We start from the raw sequence: 26,539 nt of genomic DNA on the forward strand, positions 1-26,539 counted from the left end.
AATTCTTATAAATTATTACTGAAGATCAAAGTACCCAACTAATTAAAACTATTTGAAAGTAAAACAAATGAAGAAACTCGGATTTGAAGCATTATTTTGAAATCACCCTTCATTTAACCCGGTGTAATCATAAAATATTTCTGCTCTGCAGGGTTAAAACATCTGTTATTCAACCCTAAACACCAGAAAAAACTTTAACCCTAAAATAGCCGAAAAATATTTTTTTTTGGTTTTTTTTTTTTTTTTTGAAAATGCTCAAATCAAAAAACTTTATGTTTATTTGGGTTCCCCATGTGGTGTAGATTCTCCAGTTTCCCGCTTGTACTACGAGTTTCAAGACACCGTGTATTTAAAGTTTAAAAATAATGATTGCATTTTGTCATTATCGATATCCTAATTTTGGTTTAGGGTTTGTCACTCTATTGTAACTCTGGGTCAATTATATCGGATTTTTTTGAGCTTAGTGCCATTTTTTAAATTGGAACTGATTGTGTAAAGAATTTAGTATTAACCTTTAATATAATATTTTAACAGAAAATTATTTTAATTATTCACGGATTTTGTGACTTTCACGGGTCAGCGCTAGTAAAACGTGATGGCGAATCTTCAAATTACAATCATTGCTCTACTTGAAAATTGTTGATGCTTTTGTTAAAAAAATATCAAACATATTTTCAGGTAAGAATAGTATGTTTATTGTAAAAAAAACTCATTGAAATTATGAAGGTATTTGGCAGTCAACTGCTAATTGTGGACTTTTGGTCCAGAGTTCAAACCCTGGCGTGCGCAAGTTTGCAAGTTTTATAATATTTTTGATGACTGTTTTCCTAGAAAACCTCCCAGTATAGGTAATTATCGATATCCAAAGTGGTTCTGTCGAGATATCATCATTAGGGTGAAACATACTCTCCATAAAATAATGGATGGATAAATAATGTCGACGTGACTATGATTTATTCAGTTGGGCGCAATATTCGCACTGCTTTCAATATTATGTAATTTCTATTGAACACGATATCAAACGTGATCCGAAGATGCTCAGGGACTACGTCAAATTGTTACGTAGATGGTGGTATTTACGACACCATGATGCATCGTGATCGAAAAGTTCGAGGAGTGGATGTTATGATTCTCCAATACTAAATATTAATACTACTGCCAAGTTGAATGTGAAGGGAGCCCAAAATATAGATATTGATCAAATTGATGAATCGGATATGGAATCTTCGATTCGGATAATGAAAAATACACATTAACTTGGTCCAGATTTTCTTCCGGTAAAAACTGTCTAAAACTGCCACTAAGCTTCTTATTAAACTTTTCCCTAGAAACTGGTGTATTTTTTGATTCGTGAAAAATATCAAAAAATTGTCCGATTTATAAAAGCAGTATAAAGACTTCTGTGGAAAATTTTAGACCGGTAGCAATACTATCTGCACCGGCTGAATCGTTTGAATCGATTCTTCATAAATTCATACTACCACAAGTAGAACAGTTCTTAATTTCTGAACACCATGGATTAAGAAAAGGTTGTCATTCACTAGGGCGAGTCATACCTGGTATTACCGGTATGTAATGGACGCCCGAAGTTTAAAACGTGTCTCGACCATTAAGGATCTTGAAATAATATTTGGCTGACATTTTATGCTCCTACTGAGACGGCTTGTAGCAGTTTGTTGTGAATGCTGGGCTTTGTTCTACGCACTGCGAAAAATTTTAGAGACACCTGGGTTTTCATAGTTTTATTTAATTCCTTAGTAAGGAGTACTTGAAAGTGGGTCGGTAATTTGGAGTCCACACCAGGTAAAGTATTCTCTTTTGTTGGAGAGAGTTCAGAAGAAATTTCTCTGCGTGAAGAAGTATGGCTACTAACCGTGGGTCTATCCTTTTTATTTTATTTATTTTTATTTTTTATGCGAAACCGCACAACAGACCCCAATGTTCCCAACCGTCTGAAGCCAGTGAGACCATGGCATTCCCAATTGAGGTATGTTCTGAAGTGAGTGTAATTAGGAGAGGAAGGTGATGCGGAGGAGGAAGGATATTATCTTGAAATATAAAATATATTTTTTAGAACTAATACACTTAACGAGTTAAAGAGAAACTTATAAATAGAAGAAAGTTATAAATCGGTAGAAATTGGGAATGCGGGGGCTTAACCATTTGAAAATTGGTACCTTGTTATTAAACGTTACATTTGTCGATCTCATATTTGAAATTCAGACTTGAACAATATCATCTTGCAACTATTTTTTCCCATATTTTTAGCAGCTTCCCTTTTAGTAGTATTATATTTATTTTCAATGATACATTACATTGCTCCTGTATAACCATTTCATTTATGAACAGGTGATAGGTACGACGAGGGACGGTTGAAAAATAATCGGTCTAGGCAATAAGCTACAACTTTTTCGGGCAAAACACAATTTATTATTGAAAACAGTATTCTACTACTATGCCTGGTTCCAATACATTTGCAAGCGTCGGCGTCGCGGCGGTCAGCTACGAGAATATAAATGCAGCCTTCTTCCAACGACGTTTAATTGCTCCCAAGACTCGGCGTAGCATACAGCCTCTACGATTCTGTAAAAGCCTACATTATTAATACTTAATAAATAAATAACGTTATTGAATAGTTATTAATTTACTTGATAATCTTTCAAGTGTCTTTACTTCATTACAGTACCTTATAGTTTAGAAACGCTCTGATTGATTTCAATAAATCATTGTGAAAGTTTGTGTAATTGAAATAAAATTCCCTCACGTGTTAAATAAATATATACTGTCGTTAATTTCATATTAAGTCAATAGTGCAAAGTTGAAGAATTAACTATAGGTTAACGTTGCGAAGCAGGTAAATAAATATATTATTATGTTTTGTGTTCTACTACTAAGTACGTACAGGTAAATCATTTTAAAGAGACCCTTGCTTGTGGATTGGTGTACAAGTTTGATAAAAAATTACAATTGTTTATATTTTTAAATGCATACATCCATTTGAATTTCACGTTTGATTTCGGTAATTAATTAATGCAAATCTTGGAAGTGGAAATTAACTAACTTCCCGACATCAGATCGAGCTGAAACTCGCCAGATAGACTCGTTGTCAATGACAATGCATTATATCAATCACGCTTATACACACGTACTTATCCACATTTCTCCGATATTGGATGACTTTACAGCAGTTAACATACGAAATTAATGTCGGTCCTACCCAATCAGGATTTAGCTCAGTTGATAGGGCGTTTGATTCCAGTATTTGTGGAGGAAGGTTTAATCCTCGGTTAGAACATTTTTAAATTGAAGTTTCAAAATACATTTAAAAAATTCAGAGTGAGCCAGTCCCTGGAGAATATGGTTGAATCCTCAGTCAAAAAAGGTGTACAGATGTATTATATTTTAAAAACTTCGTTCTTTATGGGTTGATTTTTTATTAATTTATTTAGAAAAATTTATCCATAAATAAGGAATTATTTTAATAAAAAGTAATTAATAAACGTTCTACGCACCAAGTATCTTCAGGCATTTGCGGGGTAAGAGGGGACTGCATGCGGGTAATCCAAACTATATGTCGTAAACCTTAGTAAAACCCCATAATTGATTTTATCCATGTATGTATGTATTAATATTATGATATTATTTATTATATTATGTATATATTACATACATAAGCGTAAATACATTGCCTACTCTCCGATACAACGACTTCACACCATGGAAAATCATTACTTGGGTGATGTTGACATATTCAATACCAACTTGACAAGTTTTATGGATCATTTAAAACATTTATTTCAACAATACTCCTAAACACATCATGTAAACCTACAAATAGCTGTAATTTTCTGTTTTTGTTTCTTGTGTTTGTATGAATTGTTGCATAGCTTTTATCAAATGTAATTTTATTCTTATTTTGTATTTTTCAAAGTATCTGTCAAATTAAAATTATACCACCAACCATGTAAAAGCCCTCTAGGCTTTAAATAAATAAAGATAAATTTACCTGTACTTAAAATGATTTACCTGTACTTTAAAATGATTTACCCGTACTTTAAAATGATTTGCCTGTACTTTGAAAAGATTTACCTGTACTTTAAAATGATTTACCCGTACTATAAAATGATTTACCTGTACCCTAAAATGATTTACCTGTACTTTAAAAATAGTAATGTACATTTTCCTCCATGATAGAGCTCAAAGGCGTATCTATTTGTTCTTCCAATTAAAAATTAACACAAATTGTCAAATTATAACCGTTGATACCCGATACATTTCAAACTGAAATTATTTTTTTTTAAAGGGAGAAATTTCATTTATGCACTTAGTGTACACTTGTACATAGTGTGAAATAAAAGTAAAATTATAAAACGAAAAAAATAATTTTGCAATCATAGAATTGGTAAATTGTTGGAAATATGTTTTTTTATGTAAGTACCCCACACGAATCCCAACTGCTCCCAACCCTCTGGAGCCAGTGAGACTACGGCATCATGACTATGGATGAGGGTGGGAAGGTACCTGGATATTCAGATCTGGTCACCAAAAACGGCTTATCGAATAAATGGATCTTCACTTACTTGTTGTTTCTATATAAACATCTAATTGATGCAATTGATAGTTTGCTTGCAATGATAAGCTTTTGGTTTCCAATACGTAGTTCAAGAGTTCGGGATTTATTTCAGTGCAGAAATTATGGAACTCACTACCATATGTACTCCTCCTTGCCGAGAATTTTGTAGAGGCAAATAATTATACCGAGTCAGTGGACATCGTCAGTCTTTCATTTAACCAATACCAAAGATTGTTACCGAGGCTGTTTAGTTTGTGTATAGTAAATATGTCCTGAATAATTTTTACTATTCATATGTAAAAGCACTTAAAAACTAATTAAATTAAAAACTAAAAAATCACTAAATAATCAATTAAAATTAACTTGCGGACGCCAGGATATGCACCCGTGACTCCGTAACTCTGGATTGGTTGGCAAGGATCGTCACCACTCAACCACTTGGGTTATATGCGACTTAAGCAAGGTAAGCGAGTGGGGTTGGGAAGTGTTGGCTATTAATGTCTCGTTTCGATTCTGGAGGTAGTAACTATAACTCATATAAAAATTGGATTAATCATGCGTGAATCTGTTGATACACCGACAATTTTATACCACCTTCAATAAAATCAACAAGGATGATGAAATACATTTTCCATATAAAGCCTATCACACAAATACAGGAAATTACTCTCCTTCGTAAACTTTAAATATTAAAACACTCTACAATAATGATGTAGACATTTTTAACAACCCGATAAGGTTATAACTCGTTCTACTAGTTTTAATAGTGGAATAAGTTCAGTTGCGCCTCTAATTGCAGCTCCATGGTTTCACCATGATTAAGACATTCGAATGGGATGGCCGTATACAATTTTAGGCAAGTGTTAGAGAGACAAACTGGGTGCTAAATGGTCACTTCTAGTTTTCTTCTATATGCTATGTTTCTAGCTGATGTGATGAAGTTCTACAGTTTTGTACCAAATCAATGTGTCATCAGCACAGATGCTAATAATATATTGTTTACAATGATAATAATATTTGGCTGATTTGTATAGCGCCGTTTTTTTTGTGAATGATGTATGTTATTTGGATGAGATATGGAGCTAAAAAATTTTTCACTTTTGTACCTCCAATTATTCCAATATGGCCTAAGTCTTTGAAAACGGAGGTTCATTTAAATTAATTCCGACGAATTCGTAATATATAAATTTATATATATACATTTTAGAGCGATCGAACACTATAGTCCAGTCAGTGGGGAGTTTTACCTTGCAAAAGGTTAGGTAGTAGCGATTTTGATATATGTTGTTAAGATTGGGACTCTAAGGAAAAAAAAAGTTTTCGACCTTGGGGGGGTCGAGCTCGACCCGCCATCTTGGATTGAAGGTGCCAAAATTTGGTTTTTTCAAAATAATTATTAAGTGGTTGATTTTACAACCAAATTTTTGAAGGCAACTAAATTACCTACATTTTTTGTGGTAAGTTTTTTTTTGTAAGTATAATAGGTAACGAGTTACAGTGGCGGAAATGTGAATATTTTTCTAAAAAATGATGAAATTACCAACTTTGTAATTTTTTTTTATTTTTTTTAATAACAAAATTTTTGATACATATACAATTCAGGTACATACATAGTAATATAGAATGAAAGAGTAACAAAAAAATCCCACAAAGGAGAAGCCTTAGCGTGGGTATTTTAGTGTAAGGATAAAACAGTGGTGTTTAAAATATATTTTTTAAACTTGTTAAAAGTATCTATAGAGATCAATGTGATTAGTTTTTTTTTTACAGAAGTTTCTATTTTTTTTTAATTTACAAATATATACACACACACACCCTTACACACACACACACACACACACACACACCCATACACACATAAAACATAGATGCATGTATATTTCTTTGATTTAAAGAAATTAATCTTTAATTTAATTAAATTATTTCGGGTTATTCATTACATAATTATAATAACTAGCAGTTAAAAACCCGCTCCGCGGGTTTTTTTCTGCTAGGCCCTGCGGGCGGCTCTTCGTTGGGCTTCGCCCATTTTAAGTGATATTAACAACAGTTACATTTAATAGATAGATATTAAAACATTCACAGAGAGAGAGTGAGTATTATTATTGTTAAAACACGGAACAGGAAGGAGTTAATTAATAATAACATGCTAAATTTACGTATAATAAGAATGACAGTTGTTTGAGTAAATGAAATTTTACGTATTTGTGATGGATTATTTCAAATGAAACACTATTATTGACTACATGTCTACAACTGATATTAACTGTTATCGTACCTAATATAATTAGCTCATATGAGACTTGCAGTGCTTGAATACGTGTTACAACCGTCAATGTCTATAAGTTGAATCAATATCGTTTAGTTTGTCACAATTAAAGATAGTTTTAACAAAGTTGACTTAAATAATAGATTATTACATATCGATTAATTGTACCCGTGTTTATGAATAAAAGGAGGGTAATTGTGCGATGACATTAGCAGTCGGTTTAATTAAAAGGTGTTAATTTTACTCCAACTGGTGGTAATTCTTTACCTTCAACTGTTACTGTATCTAATAAAGTTTAAAGCTAGATTACATATACACCTTCATCAGGAGAGTAAAAATCTATATATAAAGGTAGATTATTACAATATAGCGCCCCTGAGGTGATATCTCACAAAAGCGGCGCTATGCAAATTGTCCAATAAATAAATAAATATAATGTTTACCTTTTATTTTATATACACCGAAGTCAAAAATTAAATATAGATTGCAATTGGGAAAGAAGAAGTGGAAGGAGGGGGGAGGGGTAAGAGTAGGCTGGGTTTATAATAATTAGGAATTACAATATCGTTAGACGGGAAAGACCAGTTGAGTGGGAAAATATTTAAAAGAGAGTTAGTAAAAAAATTCTTGTTAATTATATCTGCTTTTATATTAATATGTTTCCTCATTTCTAAAATTTCTTAATTATTTATAGTGAAGTATTTTAAGACCTGAAAAAAACAAATAGCATATAACCATAAAACAATATATTCATAAGACAAATAGTTTTAATAACGGTTATTCTAATAAATTGATAGTTGAAATACCTAATAAATAAAAAAATTAAACACATTCTCTTCAAACGGTCTTTCTAAAGATAGAAATAAACAATGGCGTAGAATTCTGTTTGTGGATAACGATACTTCTAAAATTATATATATATAAACAATCCTGGTACCATTCAACTGGCGTTTTACACAATGAAGAAATATATTCTTAATAATAAAGATAGCAAAATTCAAACAAAAAAATCAGGAGTTTAAAAACTCAATTAAGATGATTGTAATTTCTTTTACAAAGGTAGAACCAATAGAAACTTTGAAGTCAGAACTAAAGAATATCGGAGGGCTATAAATGGAAATATTGAATCTGAGTTTGCAAATAATCTTTTGAATAATGATCACACTTTCGATAAAAATTCAGGTCTTAAAATACTTCACTCAGGATATAAAGCATCGTAAATAAATAATTTTGAAATTTCAGAAATTAGAAAACATGCCAATATAAATCAGATATAATTAATAAGAAAAAAAATAATAATGATAAATGCCATTACAAAGTGATAAGCTCCCAGAAGAAATCTTCTTATAAAACGCTTGTTAATGGTAAGTAGTCAAGTATTGTGAGCTGCATATTTAAATATTCGCGCCAGGCATTTGGTTCGTTTTTAAACCGCCAGAGGTGCGCTCTGTCGGCCATCTTGAAGAAACGCGTGAATTTTTATAAACGTCAAACATAATCACGTAACTGTGGAGAATTTTCATTGTAATGTAATTAATCCAATGGATTATGAACTTTCTAAAACATATTTTCTTCGATATTATCCAAAAATTATATGAGCAGAAACGATGCTTTTGAAGAAATCTCGTATTATTATGAGGCGATCCTATTTTAGTATGGAATCGTGTCTTAATATTCAAGTTACCCGAAACAGACAATTTTAATTTGACCAATCAGAGGGCCTACATCGTCCAGACGCTGGGACAATAATACTATCAGATTTTGTTAACTCATTTCCACACCACCATGAGGTAGAGAACATGGCGCATTTTTTTTATTGTGGTATCCCCAGTAGGTCTACCCCACAGATATACCAGCGATGGTAGATTTCGAAATTATGTTACATTACTATGAATTATGTTACTATAAATTATGTTACTTAATAACAGTCTTCGTCATCAATGTCATCATTTAACTCATTGCCTGTGATACTGAGATTCTGGGCTTCCATTGACAAAATCTCTTCTTCTTCGTCCTCGACATCGATGTGAACCTCTGGCGAATTTCGGCATGTTTGACCATTACAGCACCCACATACAATAGAACACTTCAATCCAGCTTTCCTGCAGCTACATGCAACGCCGCATCCTTTTTTACAATTGCATGAAATAAATTTTAATAAAGTCTCGGGTGCTGGTTTCTTTGTCATTCTTACTGGAACAAGCCCGTTGGTGTCACGTTTCCAGCCCCAGTTTTCTGGATTTTTTTGGATTCCATACCATTTTTGGACTTGATGGTACGTTCTAAATGCATGGTACCGTGCAGCGTGGTTCGTTGGTGGCAAAGAGGCAAGATTGAATTTGATTTTTGCTGTCGACTTTGCGAAACGTTTGTAGCGGACTTCTTCCAAGGTTTCCTTATCCATGTAACCCCCGTACAAAGCAACAAGAAAGCGTGTTCCTGCAACTGCTATGTCTTCTGGTGTTGCATCATGTTGTTTGAAGATTCCTATCATGGCATTGAGTCTTGTGTCGTTTTGCACAAGCGAACAAAATTTTGTTTTTCCTTGGTTGAAGAAGGACGATGTTGTATCGCAGCCGCTAAAGGCATGAAGAAACAGAATATTCTCAGCCGCCTCTTTGTATTTCACACTATTCGCGGAATGCAGTCTTTCAAAAGTTTTGCCTCTCCCGGGTTCGCGAAGATATATACTACTTTTGGGTGGTGCTAATGATGTCAGCAGAACTAGGAGATCAACGTCTTCGGCAATAATGAAAACAGCGTCATATGATGAACACAAGGAAATCGCAGTATTGACAATCAACTCATCAGCATCTTCTTCAGCCTGCTTAGCTGTAAAATCATCCTGTATAAATTGTTATTTTCATTGGCTAAAAATCGTTCTTGTGAAACTTGAACTGGCATTGTTTCATCGAAAAGAACATATGCAGACATGAGCATCCAGGCAACGTCCTGTAACCAGGACTCAATCAGTGTTGCCAAGTCAGCTATAGACTAGGATCCCACTATAGCAAATCAACGTCATCGAGCACACGGATGATGCTATATAAGTATATTGTAACGTAGAAATATGTTAAAATGATATTGTGTAATATGTTCGTACAAAATTTATCAAGAAAACCGGAGTTTTACAATTTTTTGTCAAAATTTTCTTTTTTCAACCACTGTAACTCGTTACCTATTAGACTTACAAAAAAAACTTACGACAAAAAATGTAGGTAATTTAGTTGTCTTTAAGTTTTTCCTCAAAAATTTGGTTGTACAATCAACCACTTCATAATTATTTTGAAAAAACCAAATTTTGGCACCTTCAATCCAAAATGGCGGGTCGAGCTCGACCCCCCCAAGGTCGAAAACTTTTTTTTTCTTTAGAGTCCCAATCTTAACAACATATGTGAAAATCGCTACTACCTAACCTTTTGCTCACTACTACCTTACTATTGAAGATTTTATGAAAAACGTTAAAATTAGAGATAAGCACCAGATTTTATTTTTCTAGACGATGAATTAGTAACTTTCCGAGTGATTCTTCTAGAAACATCTAAGATTTATTAATACGTTCATCATATATAATTAAAATAAACCACGCGGAAAGATCAATTTTTTAGGCCTGCCTAGGCAAATGCGACCGTAGGTCCGTCCATTACGCCGGGTCGCGCCGAATAATGTTTTGTACACTACTTCATCACTTATATCCCACTTTCTTTAAGAGATTTGCTAGGGCGAATTCAACCGCAGGTCTGCCCAATATACCAGGGCCGCGCATCGCATACTTTCGTGCATGACTTCTTTACTTAACGTCCTTAAATTACAATTTTACTTAAGGGTATGGTCTCGTCTTGATAATAACACGTTTCAAATAAATGGTGCAATAGATTAAAATCATAAGCAGATCATCGCATTATGGCATTTCTGTGTCGAGATGCGCAACTTTACATTTATAGAAATAAAAAAAAATACATACAAACTTAATATAACATTCAAAATATAAACCTACAAAATTATTATAAAAATTAACACTAAATACAGTTATTTAAACTAAAATTACAGCTGAACAGTACGTTTATAGTTTGGAATGATAGAATTCTCTTGTAGACTATATATTTTTTATGTGAAACCGCCCTGTTCCAGCTATCACGTCTGGAGCCAGTGAGACCATGGCATCCCCGATTTGTGAGGCTGATGGTTGTAGGGAGGGGAAGGATATGGAGAAGAGGAGAGTGGGGAAGTATTAGGCTATTCAGATCTGGTCTCCAAACACGGCCGAAGCCGTTTCAAGCAACGTTTCAATTCTGAATGGTGGTCTTACACTAGGGCGATACTGAGTGTACCTTTCGTTCCGGAACTTGCCAATAATATACTTTATATTATTTTAAATATGTAATTTGTGAAATAAGACAAGTAAAATTGACTTGCGCACGCCGAGATTTGAACCCGCAACCTCCAGCTTGCTAGTCGAGAGCTTGATCTCTCAACCACGGAGGTATTACAAAGTACTCTTTAATAGGACGTATCTGTAAAACTCACAATGCCTCAAGTGTAACTTGTAAACATATAAAATGCAACTTACTAAACTGAAAACTTAATTTTTTATTTTGTGAAATAATCCTACCATCTTAGTTTATTTTATTGTTTTTATTATAATCATGCAAAAACTGTATTGCTACTTACTGTTTTTAATTGTTTTATAACATTTTGTTATTCTTTTTAATGTTTTTTTTTATATTTCTTTGTCATTTATAAATATATTGTATAGGTGCAAATATTGAATCAACGACTAGAATTAATGGAACATTATTGGCCTAATATTTTAAATAATTTCTGTTAATTCTAAATATATAAATGACTGTTTGTTTCCTGAATAAAATAAAATAAAAATAAATAAAATAGTACCTGTGGTGGCTTATCAGCTACAATACCAGGGTGAAAATACTGAGAATGACAAGAGGGACAGTAAGAATAAATCTTAACAAAAATAACAATAAGTAAATGCAAATTAAACAAAACAGGTAAGTATTAATAATAAGAAAATACAAGTAAATTAAGAAGATAATAATAAGTAAAATAATTTAAAGTTATTATGTATTCTACCTTTTTCCATATTGTTTTGCAATCACTATTTAATAAATTTTTTTTGATAATTATTGTTGTTTTATATTTGTATTTAATAAAATTAATAAGTATCACTTGCTAGTACATTTTTGGCATCTTACCTGCTTCAAGGGCTAAAATAAAGAATAAAAATTATCTACAATTTAATTATAAGTCTGTATAAAAACTATCAAGAAAGGCGTACGGATACAATATTGTGTCGGTGATTCAATTTAATATTACATTTGAAAACCTTTCTTCAAAGAAATGAGTTTTTATACGGACAAAACTCTTTATTTTTATTCATATTCCGTTATATTCTACTCGTTCCTATGAATTAATTTAGATGGCACTAGTTAATGTATTTTATTAAAATACGCTTTTTACAAGGTATTGATTTACAATATTAAGATAAATTATTTGTTTGCGCCCGTACATACGCAATACGAATATGAATAAATACTTTTGCCTGTGAAAATCAATTCTTTCAAGAAAGCCACACACATACAATTTTTGGATTGTATCATCGATACAATATTGTATGTCTTTCTTGAAAGAATTGATTTTTACGGGCAAAAGTATTTAATCATGTTCATATTACATGTGAACGGGCGCAAACAAATAATTTGTCTTAATATTGTAAAACAATAAAATAAATTAATTAATGCCATCTATGAACGCGTAGAATATGAAGAGCGTCACGTTTAACCTTAATATTTTGAATCATAACTTAATTTGGCTCCATCTATAAGCGATTAGTTAATCAATAATTATAAGGACGGGTTGTTTTACAGCATTAAAATAGTTCGTCAAATTTCAAAGTTGATTTGTATGTTCTGTGAAGGTTCTATTCAAGTTCTGTTGTGATATCATTTTTGTGAAACAAATGGACAGTAATTATATAATAATAGAACTTAAATAGAACCTTACATAACTTGCAAATCAAATTTGCAATTTGATGAATTGTTCAAACTCCGTGAAACAATACGTCCTTAGTTTAATATTAAACTAAATCTCACACAATGGGGTGAGTCATGAACTGAATGATTGGTTTTGTAATAAGTGAATAATTTTTAATTTGTACCTAGATATAGTGAATACATTGTGTATTGTTTCTAAAAGAAATTTGCTGGTTTGATTTTTACTACCAGTACCTAGCCTACCATCTTTGTAATCAAGGATCGCAAATTCAACAGTGCTCATGAGCCTTGAATAGACACTCATGCTCCTACCTTTAGAAGGTGGCGTACGAGAAGCTCCCGTCAACATAATTCTGGATATCCCTCTGAATTTTGGCGCATTACGACTTTCGTAATAAAGTTCACGGGTACTTCTGGTGACGTTGCCTTCGGCAAATATTATCCCATACTATTAGTACCCTTCGAAACACCCGGCCCCCCGCCCCACGTAACAAATATATTGTAACAATTATTTTTACAAGCAATAATTATTCGCCTGAAACACTCATCCACATTGAAAATTCTCCTGATAAAAGATACATGACGCCAACGGGACTCGAACCCGTGTCCCTTCGATTTCCGGTCGACAGCTCTGACCACTGAGCTATGGCGGCTTATCTCTTACCCGCGAAATTATTCAATATATACTAGTGTTTCATTCAACAATTACTGCTTGTTACATTTTTTCACCTGAAAACAACCAACTTTATTTTATATGAGAAAGGCATTGTAAGTGCTAACTCTCTCACTAGATGGCGTCGAGACAAATTGTCTACATGTTTAGGTGAAATACTTGAACTTGTCAAATATTAATTATTATTTTGGTAAACTAATGTTTTAAGACAAGGTTTTTTTATAAGAGCTGTCGACCGGAAATCGAAGGGACACGGGTTCGAGTCCCGTTGGCGTCATGTATCTTTTATCAGGAGATTTTTCAATGTGGATGAGTGTTTCAGGCGAATAATTATTGCTTGTAAAAATAATTGTTACCCTTTATGCTATGCATAAAAAAACCTTGTCTTAAAACATTAGTTTACCAAAATAATAATTAATATATTGTACTACTGTCTCCATTCTCACAAATAGTTGTGAGAACTGACAAGGTGAACTGCAGAAAAACTACAGAAACTCATTCTCAGCGCCATTGGGGAGGATTGTAGAGAGATTGTGACACCATCATATTCAAAATCGTATAGAACTGTTAACACTCGAAATTGGCCCGTTTTATTTTTCCACAAAGCTAACTTTGAAAACTTCCCCCTAAACGTTCCTTATTTTTTTTCCAGGATGTCAATTTCCGTGGTGATACTGTCTCTTCTGCTCCTGAATTTGAGTTCGTTCAACGCATCTGCAGCTCAAGATAACCCCCACGATAGTGGAGACTTAGAGTCTAGTGAAATCAAAATCAACTATGATGAATATCCGGTAAGAATATTGTGTTTTCATATTTGAGTCGGTCAGCACAGAAGTGACGTAACTCATACAAATGTAACATGTTTGAGGTTAAAAACGTAGAGGTGGTTTGAATATAAAAAAACACGAAATTTACAGTGAATTATGTCTTTCAATTTTCACTTTAATTAATTTATGCTTGGGAAATTAAAATAAAACCAATTACAGATTTCCTTCTTGTGAGCTTAACTCTAATTATATATTTTTTAAATTTTAAACAAGAATAAACTCAATTTGGGATGCAAGTGTGCGCACCGTATTGATTCAATTTGATTTATTTATTTTAAACACAACATGTGCCCATGTGCCATTAAAATAGATATAAAGTTAAGAAAATATGAAATTAAAAAAGCTGTTAAATTGACGTTTTATTGAAATATAATAATTTATTTTCCCCTCAAATTACAGGTGACTATACTTTGCACATGCATAAACTACGAGTTTGCGTCGACTATGTGGTTACCATTTATGCATTAAATATTATAATATAATTTAATATGTATATGTATATAACAAAATATAATATATTACATAAACACAATTGAATCTTATCAGAAAATAAATCGTGAAATATATTTCTTACAAGTCGCACAATCGATCTAATAATGAATTAATTATTCATTGAGTGTACGTAAACGTCTAATATCGAAAAATCCTATAGAATTCTAGGTTTCGTATTAAGAATATACAAAGTTTTCAAAAGTGCTAAGACTCTAGAAAAGTTGTTTTGTTCAATGGTCAGAAGTCCACTGGAGTATGCTTCCACAATATGGAATCCTCAATATAAGGTATACACAGTTTAATAGAAAGTATACAGAATACATTTTCGAAACATTTTCTCAAGAAATACAACAAAACTACAAATAATATGTGTTAACTTTACAAAAAAGACGCACATTGTCAGACCTGTTGTTTCTACATAATCTGCTAAATAATATAATCGATAGTCCCGAATTGCTATCCGTCATCGGTTTAAATGTTCCAACGAGGCGTACCAGGCACACTACACTTTTTCATATTGAAGCCAACAATACCAATGCAGCAAACAACTCAGTAATTACTCGCGCAATCACAACTTACACCCAATACGAAAAATTACTACATTTAGACATCTTTCATGATTCCATTCTAACATACAAAACTAACTTATTAAATTTCTTAGCATAACATATTGCAAAAATATTTTCACATCATTTTTCAAAACTTCTATGTATTAACAGTCAATTACAATTCGTGAGCTTATTTTAATTCTTGTTTTCAATACATTTATTATTATCTATCCACACACTTCCTTCCTTTTTATAACAATCTCAGGCGAAATTACGTAATGATATTTTATGGACATACGTAATAGGTACTACAACTATGTAATAACGAAAAATATCCTTAAGTGTGTCTTACTGTACTGTGTATGTCTTAATAAATAAATAAACCAACAATATTATATAGATGTGCATGTGTAATTTACCCGTGTAATGAATTAAATAATTATTTTAATTAACATGAGGTCATCTTTGGAACTTTCGTTAGACCTAGTTTTTGTTATCTTAGTTGGCTTGAACATTGGATTCGTTCAGGCATAAATAAATAATTAAAGTTTCGGTATTAAGTTGGCAGTCATATATTGCTGATTCACTATGTAGTTAAATGAATCAATTAGTTGTGTTTTTATTAATTTCATTGAGACAATAATTGTGTATTTTATTAGAAATTATTAGATTTTTTTGAAAAATTTGGTTGACAATAACACGAAGTAAATTAAAAGTTTCTGAGTAGGTATTTTCATTAAAAAACAACAGAACTCACTTAATTGTATATTTTATTACTTTCACTGACAATCTAGACTGATTTAATGCGCTAAATTGTGTAATTTTTTTAAATGAAAATCGGTAGGTTACAGGATAATGTATTTTAGGTTTTTAAACTTATTTAATAATTTATATTGTTTTAATAATAACACAGAGACACTCTACTAGTTTTATTGTTAATTGAATAACGGTTTTGTCTGGAAATACGCAGATTTAACTAGGTTTCTCAGTATTTTATTGCAGAGCTGTAGTTTTCATTGTACAGCATTGTGTGAGTGCACTTATTTTTGCAGTGCAGTGATGCGGTGATATTACAAAATGCAAGATAATATCATGTTGGTAGTTTATGAGAGGTTGGTTTACAATTACAGGATTCTGACAAAGGGGGTTCTAACAGATTCTAGAAAGATAATTTGAGAGAAATTCAGAAGATGAGGGTTAATTAACTCTTGCAGGTGCATAAATCATTTACGAGCCGCCCCTGTCTGGGAAGCTGGAATATGATCCGCTACTGTTAGAGATTAAGTTTTAACAAGGTTTTACAGCGTACACTACTTTTCTTTTGCGTAGTTAACCGTAATAGCCTGATTTTTTGTTGCTTTGACACTGTCGTTGTATGAAGTTGTTCGGCAGAGGTTTTGTCGTAACGAGATATTTAAATGAGTTTCGAATGAGAATAATTGTATGAAAATTATATTCTCGATCTAAAGATGAGTTGTAATATTGAATACATTTTTCTTCAAAACCGCACTTTGTTCACTGTTCACGAATAATTATTGGTTTCATATATGATTCCGTTTATGGATACGTGTCGAATCCGGAAAGCCAGAATCTGAGCGGTACGATCTTCCATTCGTTATTTTTAAAACGACACCATGCTACGTATATTTTATTTTATTTATTTTACTCGCCAACATCGATTTCAAAAATAATCTACGCTCACCTAATTTAACCTTATTCTTGTAGAAACTTAACTAATATTAAATTGAATGAAACACTAGTATAATATATTGAATCATTTCGCGGGTAAGAGATAAGCCGCCATAGCTCAGTGGTCAGAGCTGTCGACCGGAAATCGAAGGGACACGGGTTCGAGTCCCGTTGGCGTCATGTATCTTTTATCAGGAGAATTTTCAATGTGGATGAGTGTTTCAGGCGAATAATTATTGCTTGTAAAATAATTGTAACTAATATTAATTTGGAATAGACTATTGGCATCACACGATTCTGCTTCAATACATAATAATGTATCTGTGGTTATTTTTAGCTAACCATCAATTATTGATAGTAAATTAATGATCAATTAATTACAAATGAATTATCTGTTTATTATACATTCATTATCAATTGATTGTTCTCATATGGTTTAATTACAAATAAATTATAAATTAATTTATTTGACAAGTATAAAATAAAGTAAATTAGTTTTTATTGTAAATTAACAATAAATAAATTATAAATTATTATTTAAATATAAATTAATTATCAACAAATAACCAATAAATTATTAACTGATTACCGTGTAATTATAAATTAATTGTTAACACCTTTTCATTTAGTTACCCCTTAATTATAATTTAAATGTTAATCATTTTGTAACTTAAACATAAATTCTTCCTATCAATTAGTTACAAATTAATTATCTATTAATTTCCACTTAATTATATACTAATTACCGATTAATTCTAAATTAATTTTAAGTAAATTACAAATTAACTGTCAAGTAATTATAAATTAATTACTGACTCATTCTAAAATTATAAATTAATAACTAATAACCTCTAAATTAATGACAAATTAATTGAAAACTCAATTTATTTTATTTATCAATTATGTTTTAATTACCAATTAATTATAAATTAATTTCGAATTCATTATAAATTTATTAAAAATTATTTATGAATTAAAATTAAATACCAATTAGTTATACATTTCTTATAAATTAAATATCAATATTAAAGAATTTTGGCAAAAAACAGGCAACGTCTTAAAAGCTAAAGCACAGATATTCACCCATATTGAAGGGGAATAGGACGCAGAAAAGATTGCTAATATTTTCATAACCCACATTTCAAAAATATCGGAAAGAAACGTACCCACCATCTTAGAAAAACCATGCGAAAATGAGGACGAAAACATAATCGTTACGAACGATATGGTCAAAACAGCTGTAAAACGAATGAAAGCTGGAAAATCGCCCGGTTATGATAGCCTGAGAATTGAACACGTTAGAAATGCAGGTGAAAAAATATACACGCTTCTAGCAACGCTATTCACACAGATACTTCAACATACGTATATGCCAAGAAACTTCTCACGTACAATTATAGTACCGTTAGTTAAATCCAGACAAGAAGACATATCCAGTGCTTCCAACTATAGGCCGATATCTCTAGCCACAATAATATCCAGAATATTTGAGAGAGTTTTACAAATTCACATAGAAGCCAAACTATTTACGTCCGACAACCAATTTGGTTTTAAATCTAAATTTTCAACAGATATGGCAATATTCAGTTTGAAACAAAGTATCGAATACTATAAGGCAAGAAAAACCACAGTGTATGCTTGCTTTCTAGACCTAAGTAAAGCTTTCGACCAAGTATCTCATGTACAGCTTTGGAAAAACTAAAAGAAAAGAATTTACCCAGTTCAATAATTAACATTCTGGCGATCTGGCATCATCAACAAGAGAACCAAGTTATCAGGAATAATAAAATGTCAGTACCAGTGAATAAGGAATGCGGCGTCAGACAAGGGGGAAGCTTATCACCAATTTTATTTAACGTCTATATGAATGACTTAAGCACTAAACTCACCTCGGCGAATGTAGGTTGTTACTTGGGAAACATTTGCGTAAATAACATTGCGGACGCAGATGACATGGTTATTTTATCTCCAAGCATTAAAACATTGAGAAAGCTGTTAAACATATGCGAAGAATACGCCACTGAACATAACATGGTCTACAACCCAACTAAATCTGGGTTACTAGTATTGAAGTCGGGCGCAGGCCCTACAAAAGTACTACCCGTCAGTCTAAACGGCACAAAAATAACTAAAAAACCGGAGGCCAAATACTTAGGACACATATATATTGAGTGACAGAGAAGATCACTGTGCATCAGAACAAATATGATTTCTCGACGATTTACTAAGTGTAGCCCAAAGGCAAAAAGGCAACTTTTTAACACATACTGCACGAGCCTATATACCTCGGAGCTGTGGACCAACTTCAACAAAGCATCTCTAAAAATAATGGAAGTAGGTACAGTACAACAATTCCTACCAAATACTTTTTGGGCTGTCCTGGTACTGTAGTGCCATAGTGCCATTGAGATGTTTGTAGAAGGGCGTGCTCCCGGATTCCGAGCACTACCTAATGAAAAAACGGATCACCAGCTTTCGAACGCGAATAGCCACGAGCGAAAACGGTCTTGTGATGGCAGCACTGCACTTCTGGCACGGACCTATTTATATGCGATGGAGTAAAATCCTGATAAAAGTCATAGATAAAAAATAAAAATAAATTATACATACAAATATATATATATATATATTTTTTTTAATATTTTTTCTTTTTAAAAAACTATAGTCTCATTATGTTTTTGTATTATTATTATTATTGTATTTTGTTTTCGTTTACTGTGTATGTATTACCTTACTATATTTTTTATATTTACTTTATAAATTCTATGTATAATATGGAGCTCGTGGGATTACACAACCCTCCCCGAGATCTGGAATAAACAAGAAAGAAAAAAAACATAAATTCCAGTAAAATTTGTTGGGTAGAATTCATATTTTTCATTCTTCATTCATTCTTCGATTATTCTTCCGATAAAAATCTACATTTGGACATCAATTTTGTGCATTCAGACAATAATTTCGCTCATTAGGAGAATTAAAAAAAATGTAGAAAAAAAAATCAAAATGTCACTTGAGACCAAGAATTCACTTGTTTTTTTTTTACTCCAAATAATGCCAGGAATCACTGATCAAAGTAAGTCAAGTAGTGCTTCCGTTCTGTATATTTAAACTCATGGCAATGTGTTGTTCGACTTTTAGGGTATTTAGGAATTAACTCCTAGCGTAAGTTTGCATTAGAGGATTATTTTTAATAAACGCCTTTCGGCGTTTGATACTTCTATTATAAGAAACATGAGTAAATGACAAATCAAACTAATATCTTGTTTAAGTAATACATTATTGGAAAGAAAAAAATGCATATACAAATGTATTAAAAAAGAAGATTACCTCAGCTATCTTAAGTAACTGACTTAAGATAGATGAGGTACGCAGTAAATGCTTATAGGTTAATTAATATAGAACATAAAGTAAAGTATATTTCAAGTCTAATTGAGAATTGTGTTATAATAAACTGCTCTTATGAGCATGTATCACATCAACTAAATACAACATAGATATATATGGCGACATTATAGTTATTTTGTATAAAGTGTAAGCAATAAAATGTAAGATTTCGGGCCTTACTAATAATAAACGTGTTTCAAACCCTACACAATAGACAACCAACCCTTAACCTAGATCAAGGCTGCCCAACCCCAGGCCCGCGGGCCACATTGTGGCCCGTGAACGAATTATAAGTATTTTCAAAATACCCACCAATTTGAAAATTACTTTGATCGAAAAATATTTTCGTATCATTGCATCATCCACCAGGAGGCGTTGTGTGCAAAGGACATAAAGTTGAATGATATAATGGAGCCGGTAGTACGCTGCATAAATTACATACGTTCAAAAGCTCTTCACATACGTCAATTCAGTGTTTTATTTGAAGAAGAAATCAGCGAATTTGAAGAGTTACAACAGTATTGCACTGTGCGATGGCTTTCAAGGGGCAACATGTTAAAATATTTCTTCATCTTGAGAGAGCAGGTGTTGGAATTTTTAGAAGAAAAAGGAGCATTACCTTTGGAAAGCGATTTACTCAAGAATAAGTACTGGTTGAGTAATTTTGGATTTCTTGTTGACATCACTAATTATTTCAATATTTTAAATCTCATTAATATGAGATATATATATATTTGTAATCAAGGCAAAAAAATTTCACTTCCGACTATGTTTAGCCAACGAAAATATTGACCCTTTTCCCATACTCAAAGATTTGAAAGAGAAGCTCAATATTGCCACCATAAAGTACGAAGCTAAAATTAGATGCTTATTACAGTCGTTTGAAAGCAGATTCCAGGAATTTGAAAGAACAAAACAAAATTAACATTTTTTTTAATCCTTTCACAGTTAGTTTGACTGAAATAATTAGTTATCCTGCCAATATCCAGTTGGAACTCACTGACCTGCCAAATCATTTTGCACTTAAAAACCTTTTTGCAGAAAAAATGTTTTCAAAGTCACAAACTTCTTCAGAAGAATTTGGAGATTTCTGGAAATTGGTGCCAAAGGAAGACTGGCGTTTCAATTTTTAAGTAGTATTGGATCAACGTATGTTTGTGAAAAGTTTTTTTCTAATCTTAATTTTGTAAAGAATAAATATCACACATCTCTAACTGGGCAACATAATATGTCTGATTTGTTGCTACTGTCAACATCTGAACTGACTCCTAACATAGGAGAATTATTAAAACAAAAACAATGTCAGAAATCACACTGATCGTACCAATTACTTGGATTTAGATTTTTGTTACATAAAATGTTGTTTCGTTATTTGGCAGTAGATGCTATTTATTTAATTATTTTAATAAACGACAGTAAAATTTCAATATGTTTATTATTTTTTTGCATAAAACAAGTCATTAAAAAACTTAGGTCACATAAATAGGAACCGTCAGTAGTCAGTGGCCCGCCAGTGACTTTTAAATCGTCAATTTTGCTCAACTGTCAAAAAGGTTGGGCAGCCTTGACCTAGATTAATGGTTGTTTCTCAGTTGCACATAATCTAAAACACGCCCATTAGTAAGAGGGCAAAAATATAAACATTATGAATAGATGTAGTTTTGAATGAACGATTTTATTTCTTCACAATACGCCTTTGTTCATAACTACACGGGTAAAATATTATCTACTAAATAAAATCGAATGAAAATATAATTACAAATTATGTTTCTAGTAAGGAATATTTGTATGAATAAAAAATATTGCTCATGTGGTAAAAATATTGAATATTATGAAATATAAGTTATTGTTTTGCATCTTGCATGTTGAAGTATAAGTGAGATCTTAAAAAAGGTTAATTTTTTATTTTTATTTAATATATATAAGTGGGTACAGTGATGTTATATAAGTACAAATGGTTAAAAAATATATTTATAATTGCAATCTCACCAAAGAAAATGGTTCTTGTGCTTGGTGAGCGAGTTACACTAATTATAAGGCAAATAGAATAACATTATGCAATAGGTAATGTATAATAGGAACAATTGAAACTTTTGGATTATCTATATGTGAATAGAATATCTATAGAATCTGTTGCATACTAATTATTGAGTTATTAGTTATTATCTAAATACAGTGGAGATGAGTATAGACTGATAATAAATATAAATAAAGGGGAAAACAGGCAATTATTTAGTTAATTATTTCTGAAAGTGTAACTTCAGTTTTAGTTTAAGTATGTTAATATCCTTTAATTTCTTTATTTCAATCGGAAGGTTGTTGAAATACTTTATTTATTTGAAATAATTAATACTTTTTTATTTTAATTTTATTTTAATACTTTAGGTATTAAATATTACTTTTTGACGAAGGATGTTCTTTAAGTAAAAGTGATTATTTGATTTTAGATGATAGTGCCCAAACGATCTGCCCTCCTGCTAGACCGCATGCTAGTGATGCTGCAGAGGTTCCTGGATGACCAGGAGAGCGAGCAAGCGGTGGAGCAGGCCAGGGGGCTGAGGGCAGAGCCCTTACCGCCTGCCGCCAGGGTCATGGATGTCGAGGAGGATAGTGACAACGGCATCAGCCCCAGGCTGACTGCGATTAGGACTAATGCGAGGGTTTTTATTCCAAAATTATTTTTAATTTTTAAGGTTTTTTAATTTAATTTATAAAAAAAATTGGTTCATATTATTTTGACCCTATTTTGGGCTGTGTTCAATTATCATTGTTACAATAATAAGCCTGCAAGACGAAGGAGTGTTGTGATGTTGGGAGGCCTAAGCTTAGGTGGCAGGATGGTAAGGGGTGAACACCGGAGTTATAGAGCATATGGAACTAGAGGAAAACATCAGAAGTGGAGACTTTTCTGGGAGGTGGCCAAGACTCAAGGGTTTCAGTGCCGATGATGTATGTACATGTGAGATGACACTGTCTTTATGGTATTAAATCAGGTATAAAAGTATATTTATATAGATATTTCCTACGTAATGTATACATTGGAAAACCTCCAAATTGCGTAGAATGGCAATCTATCTTTTTGCTGGATTCGAGTCAAATCCTGCTTGGACCAAATAATATCCACATGTATTTTTCACACACCATAGAAAATCAAAAATACTAATTCATTATTCCGTGTGAAATTTAGTTCAATGAACTCAAATTTGTTTTGATTTTAAATGTAGACAAAAAATTACAATTATTATTGTAAAGAAATAGGTAAATATTTTATAAATAGTTTCATCTGTAAACGTAAAACGATAGTATTTTTTCACCTCTTTCAAGAGTAGAAGTGATTTTTTTTTTACCATCCTAGTAGCGGGTTCAAATTCCGGAGTACATAAGTAAATTTTATTTGATTAATTTGTGTTATTTTACAACTTATTCATTTAAAATAATATAGATGCGGCGGGTTCCAGAGTGGAAAACACTCTTAGTATCACCCTGGTGTAAGACAACCATTAAGAATTGAAACTTTGTTTAAAAGGGCTTTAGCCGTGTTTGGTGTCGGGTACTCCCTAACCTTCCTTTTCTCCACTACCTTCAACCTTACAACATACCCTAATGGGGATACCATTGTCTCACTGGCTCCAGAAGTTTGGGAGCAGTTGGGACTCAACTTGTACCGCGCAGATGAAACTCTTGTGCGGTATCACTGAAATAAATGGTGTTGTTATAATATAAATATCCTCACTTATTTTAATCTTATCTCTCAGCTTCTTCCTGTCCCATTCGGTTAGAGACCCACTGCCCCGATGATCGATAAAGCTCTGTGTCAATATGGTCCGTTAGCGATATTTGCGAGCACTGTCAGATATGATTCCGACATTCGGAAGACAAAAGCCGCTACTTTTAACGCGGCCTGCAAGGTGTGGAATAAACTGTCAATATGCACAAGTTCGATAATCAAAATAACTGGCTTATTAATACATGGGAGAAAACTAACTAAGCTTTTAGAATTGAAAGATATATACGGAATAATAAGATGGGGCGGTGCGCTTCATGCACATATAAAACCTTTACAAATAACTCAAAATTATATCATCAAAGTTATGTATAGTCGGAAAAGAACATTTTAAACAGATGAGTTATACAAATAATCTAAACTATTCTGTCTCCGTAAACTATTTATTTTGCAAACTATGAAATACATCTTTAAAAACAAAAATAAATTCGAAATAAATGAAAATAGAGTCAACATTAGAAATAATAATGTATTTTTTACTCCTCAAACGAACACAAAACAAATGCAAACACACTGCAGTTTCATTGGACCTCGTACTTTTAATCTTTTACCGAAAAATATTCAAGTGATTACTAAACTTCCTCAATATTTAAACGAGTTTAAATTATGGCTTTTCGATACAGCAGTTGAAACTTTTTTTTATTTAATTTGTATCAATTTATGTTTCCCATAAAATATTCACCATATATTACACCAAACACTTATAACTTCACTATACACTATTGTAAACACTTTTTATACAAACCGCTTAGACAAAATGTAATCTTCTTTTGTTTTATATGCCCACAGTTTGTTTATTTCTAGGTACAATAATATAATAACTTAAATATATTACCAACGCACAGGCTGCGCCTTAGTGGGTTCCTTCGTATAGATTTATATAATATTGTATGTAATTAATGTAAAAATTGAGAAAAATAAAGAATTTAAAAAAAAGACACGTTCCATAGAATTAATCAATTCGTCTAGGACGCGATCAATTGATTCCGTTCCATCTTCGAGAAATAATAGTTTTTAGTTAACTAACGACCTCATGAACTAATTAACTCCCTTTTTATTTTCAAAAAGTAAATGCGGACTGCCAATTTATATTAAAATTAATATATCTATTGGACGTTTGATATTGGGTAGTTATCGATTTCAGCGGCGCTCCTCCAGCGACCCAACCTCTCCTAGCACAGTCTCTAAATTTGCTTCCCTTAACTTTGTATTGGACGGCAAGCTTAAGACTTTTTGTAATCTGTAAAAATTAAACTGTTTCAGGTGGGATTGCAGCGAAGGGATTACGGAACTACAGTACATCCGAAGGGAAAGGTTTGGAAGTGCCTTTTCAACGCTGTCACCTGCTTCCGGCGGAAATAAAAAGCTAACAAAATTATTATGTATTCACCCTATAATTAATTTATGGGAATTAAAGCTACTGTTGCCATAATAATACACTTCTGCAGAATATATCTGTATTTTCAGTATCATTCATTACATTTATTGCTTAATGTGTCAAAACAAAGCTGAAATATAAAATTATGTCATTAATGTAATGTGTTATTGCAAGCTAAAATTCTTTTACTAAAATAATAAAATATTTTAATTTATTTTTCTGTTTAAGGTTTGTTTGTTTTATTAACATTACCGTAAAAACGTTGACAATGAAGACTGCAGTTTTATTTTAACATTTTTTAATTTTTATCAATAATGACCTTCAAACCTAAATACCCATGCAGTTTTTTAATGTTATAATTGGTTCTAATAGTTCAAATAATTTTCAAAATTTTCATTTGTTGGGTCTCCCAAAAATGCATCAAATCTATGGACGTGATTCGTTACTTCATCGATGACTGGTCTCAAAAAGCATATTTTTTTTCACGCGGCGCTGTATTTTTTATGGGAGTCGAGACGTTTTTTAACACGAGGTAAAATGTTAGCATCTTGTCACTAATGTTATTGTATTGAGCCAAAGTGCAAAAATCAATCCATGACTGCTCCTGATAAACAACTTACTGGTGTTTAAAAATCTATATTACTACGAAAGAAAAATACATTGTATATTATTGATTTGTAGTTATGTTCGGTATTCTTTTTATTAATAAATAACTACGAAATTTGGCTGAAGCGGTTTTTAATAATACATCCGAAAACATTAAATAAACGTAGAAAATACAGCAAAATGATTTACCAAAGGAAGGTTCGAGAATGTTCCGATGCGCGTCATGTAGGCAAAATAATTCAATCTCGATGTCGCGGTTGCTGGTACTGTACTGACCATTTTGTTAACGTTGTCGCTTATCTATG

The 26,539-nt window shown here is 32.1% G+C and overlaps 1 protein-coding gene across 1 annotated transcript; it reads left to right on the forward strand.

The window, feature by feature from the left end:
• The first annotated feature begins 2,559 nt into the window (after positions 1-2,559).
• AstCC (Allatostatin double C) lies at positions 2,560-25,797 on the forward strand. Its single transcript, XM_089636226.1, has 4 exons — positions 2,560-2,854; positions 14,179-14,317; positions 22,914-23,126; positions 25,514-25,797. Exons 2-4 carry the CDS (start codon positions 14,180-14,182, stop codon positions 25,610-25,612), a joined length of 450 nt encoding a protein of 149 aa, XP_089492352.1. The 5' UTR covers positions 2,560-2,854; position 14,179; the 3' UTR covers positions 25,613-25,797.
• Positions 25,798-26,539: the final 742 nt, after the last annotated feature.

Source organism: Hesperophylax consimilis, chromosome 10 (assembly GCF_061612785.1).
Source record: "Hesperophylax consimilis isolate HC1 chromosome 10, BYU_Hcon_1.0, whole genome shotgun sequence".
In the NCBI taxonomy this organism is placed as follows: domain Eukaryota; kingdom Metazoa; phylum Arthropoda; class Insecta; order Trichoptera; family Limnephilidae; genus Hesperophylax; species Hesperophylax consimilis.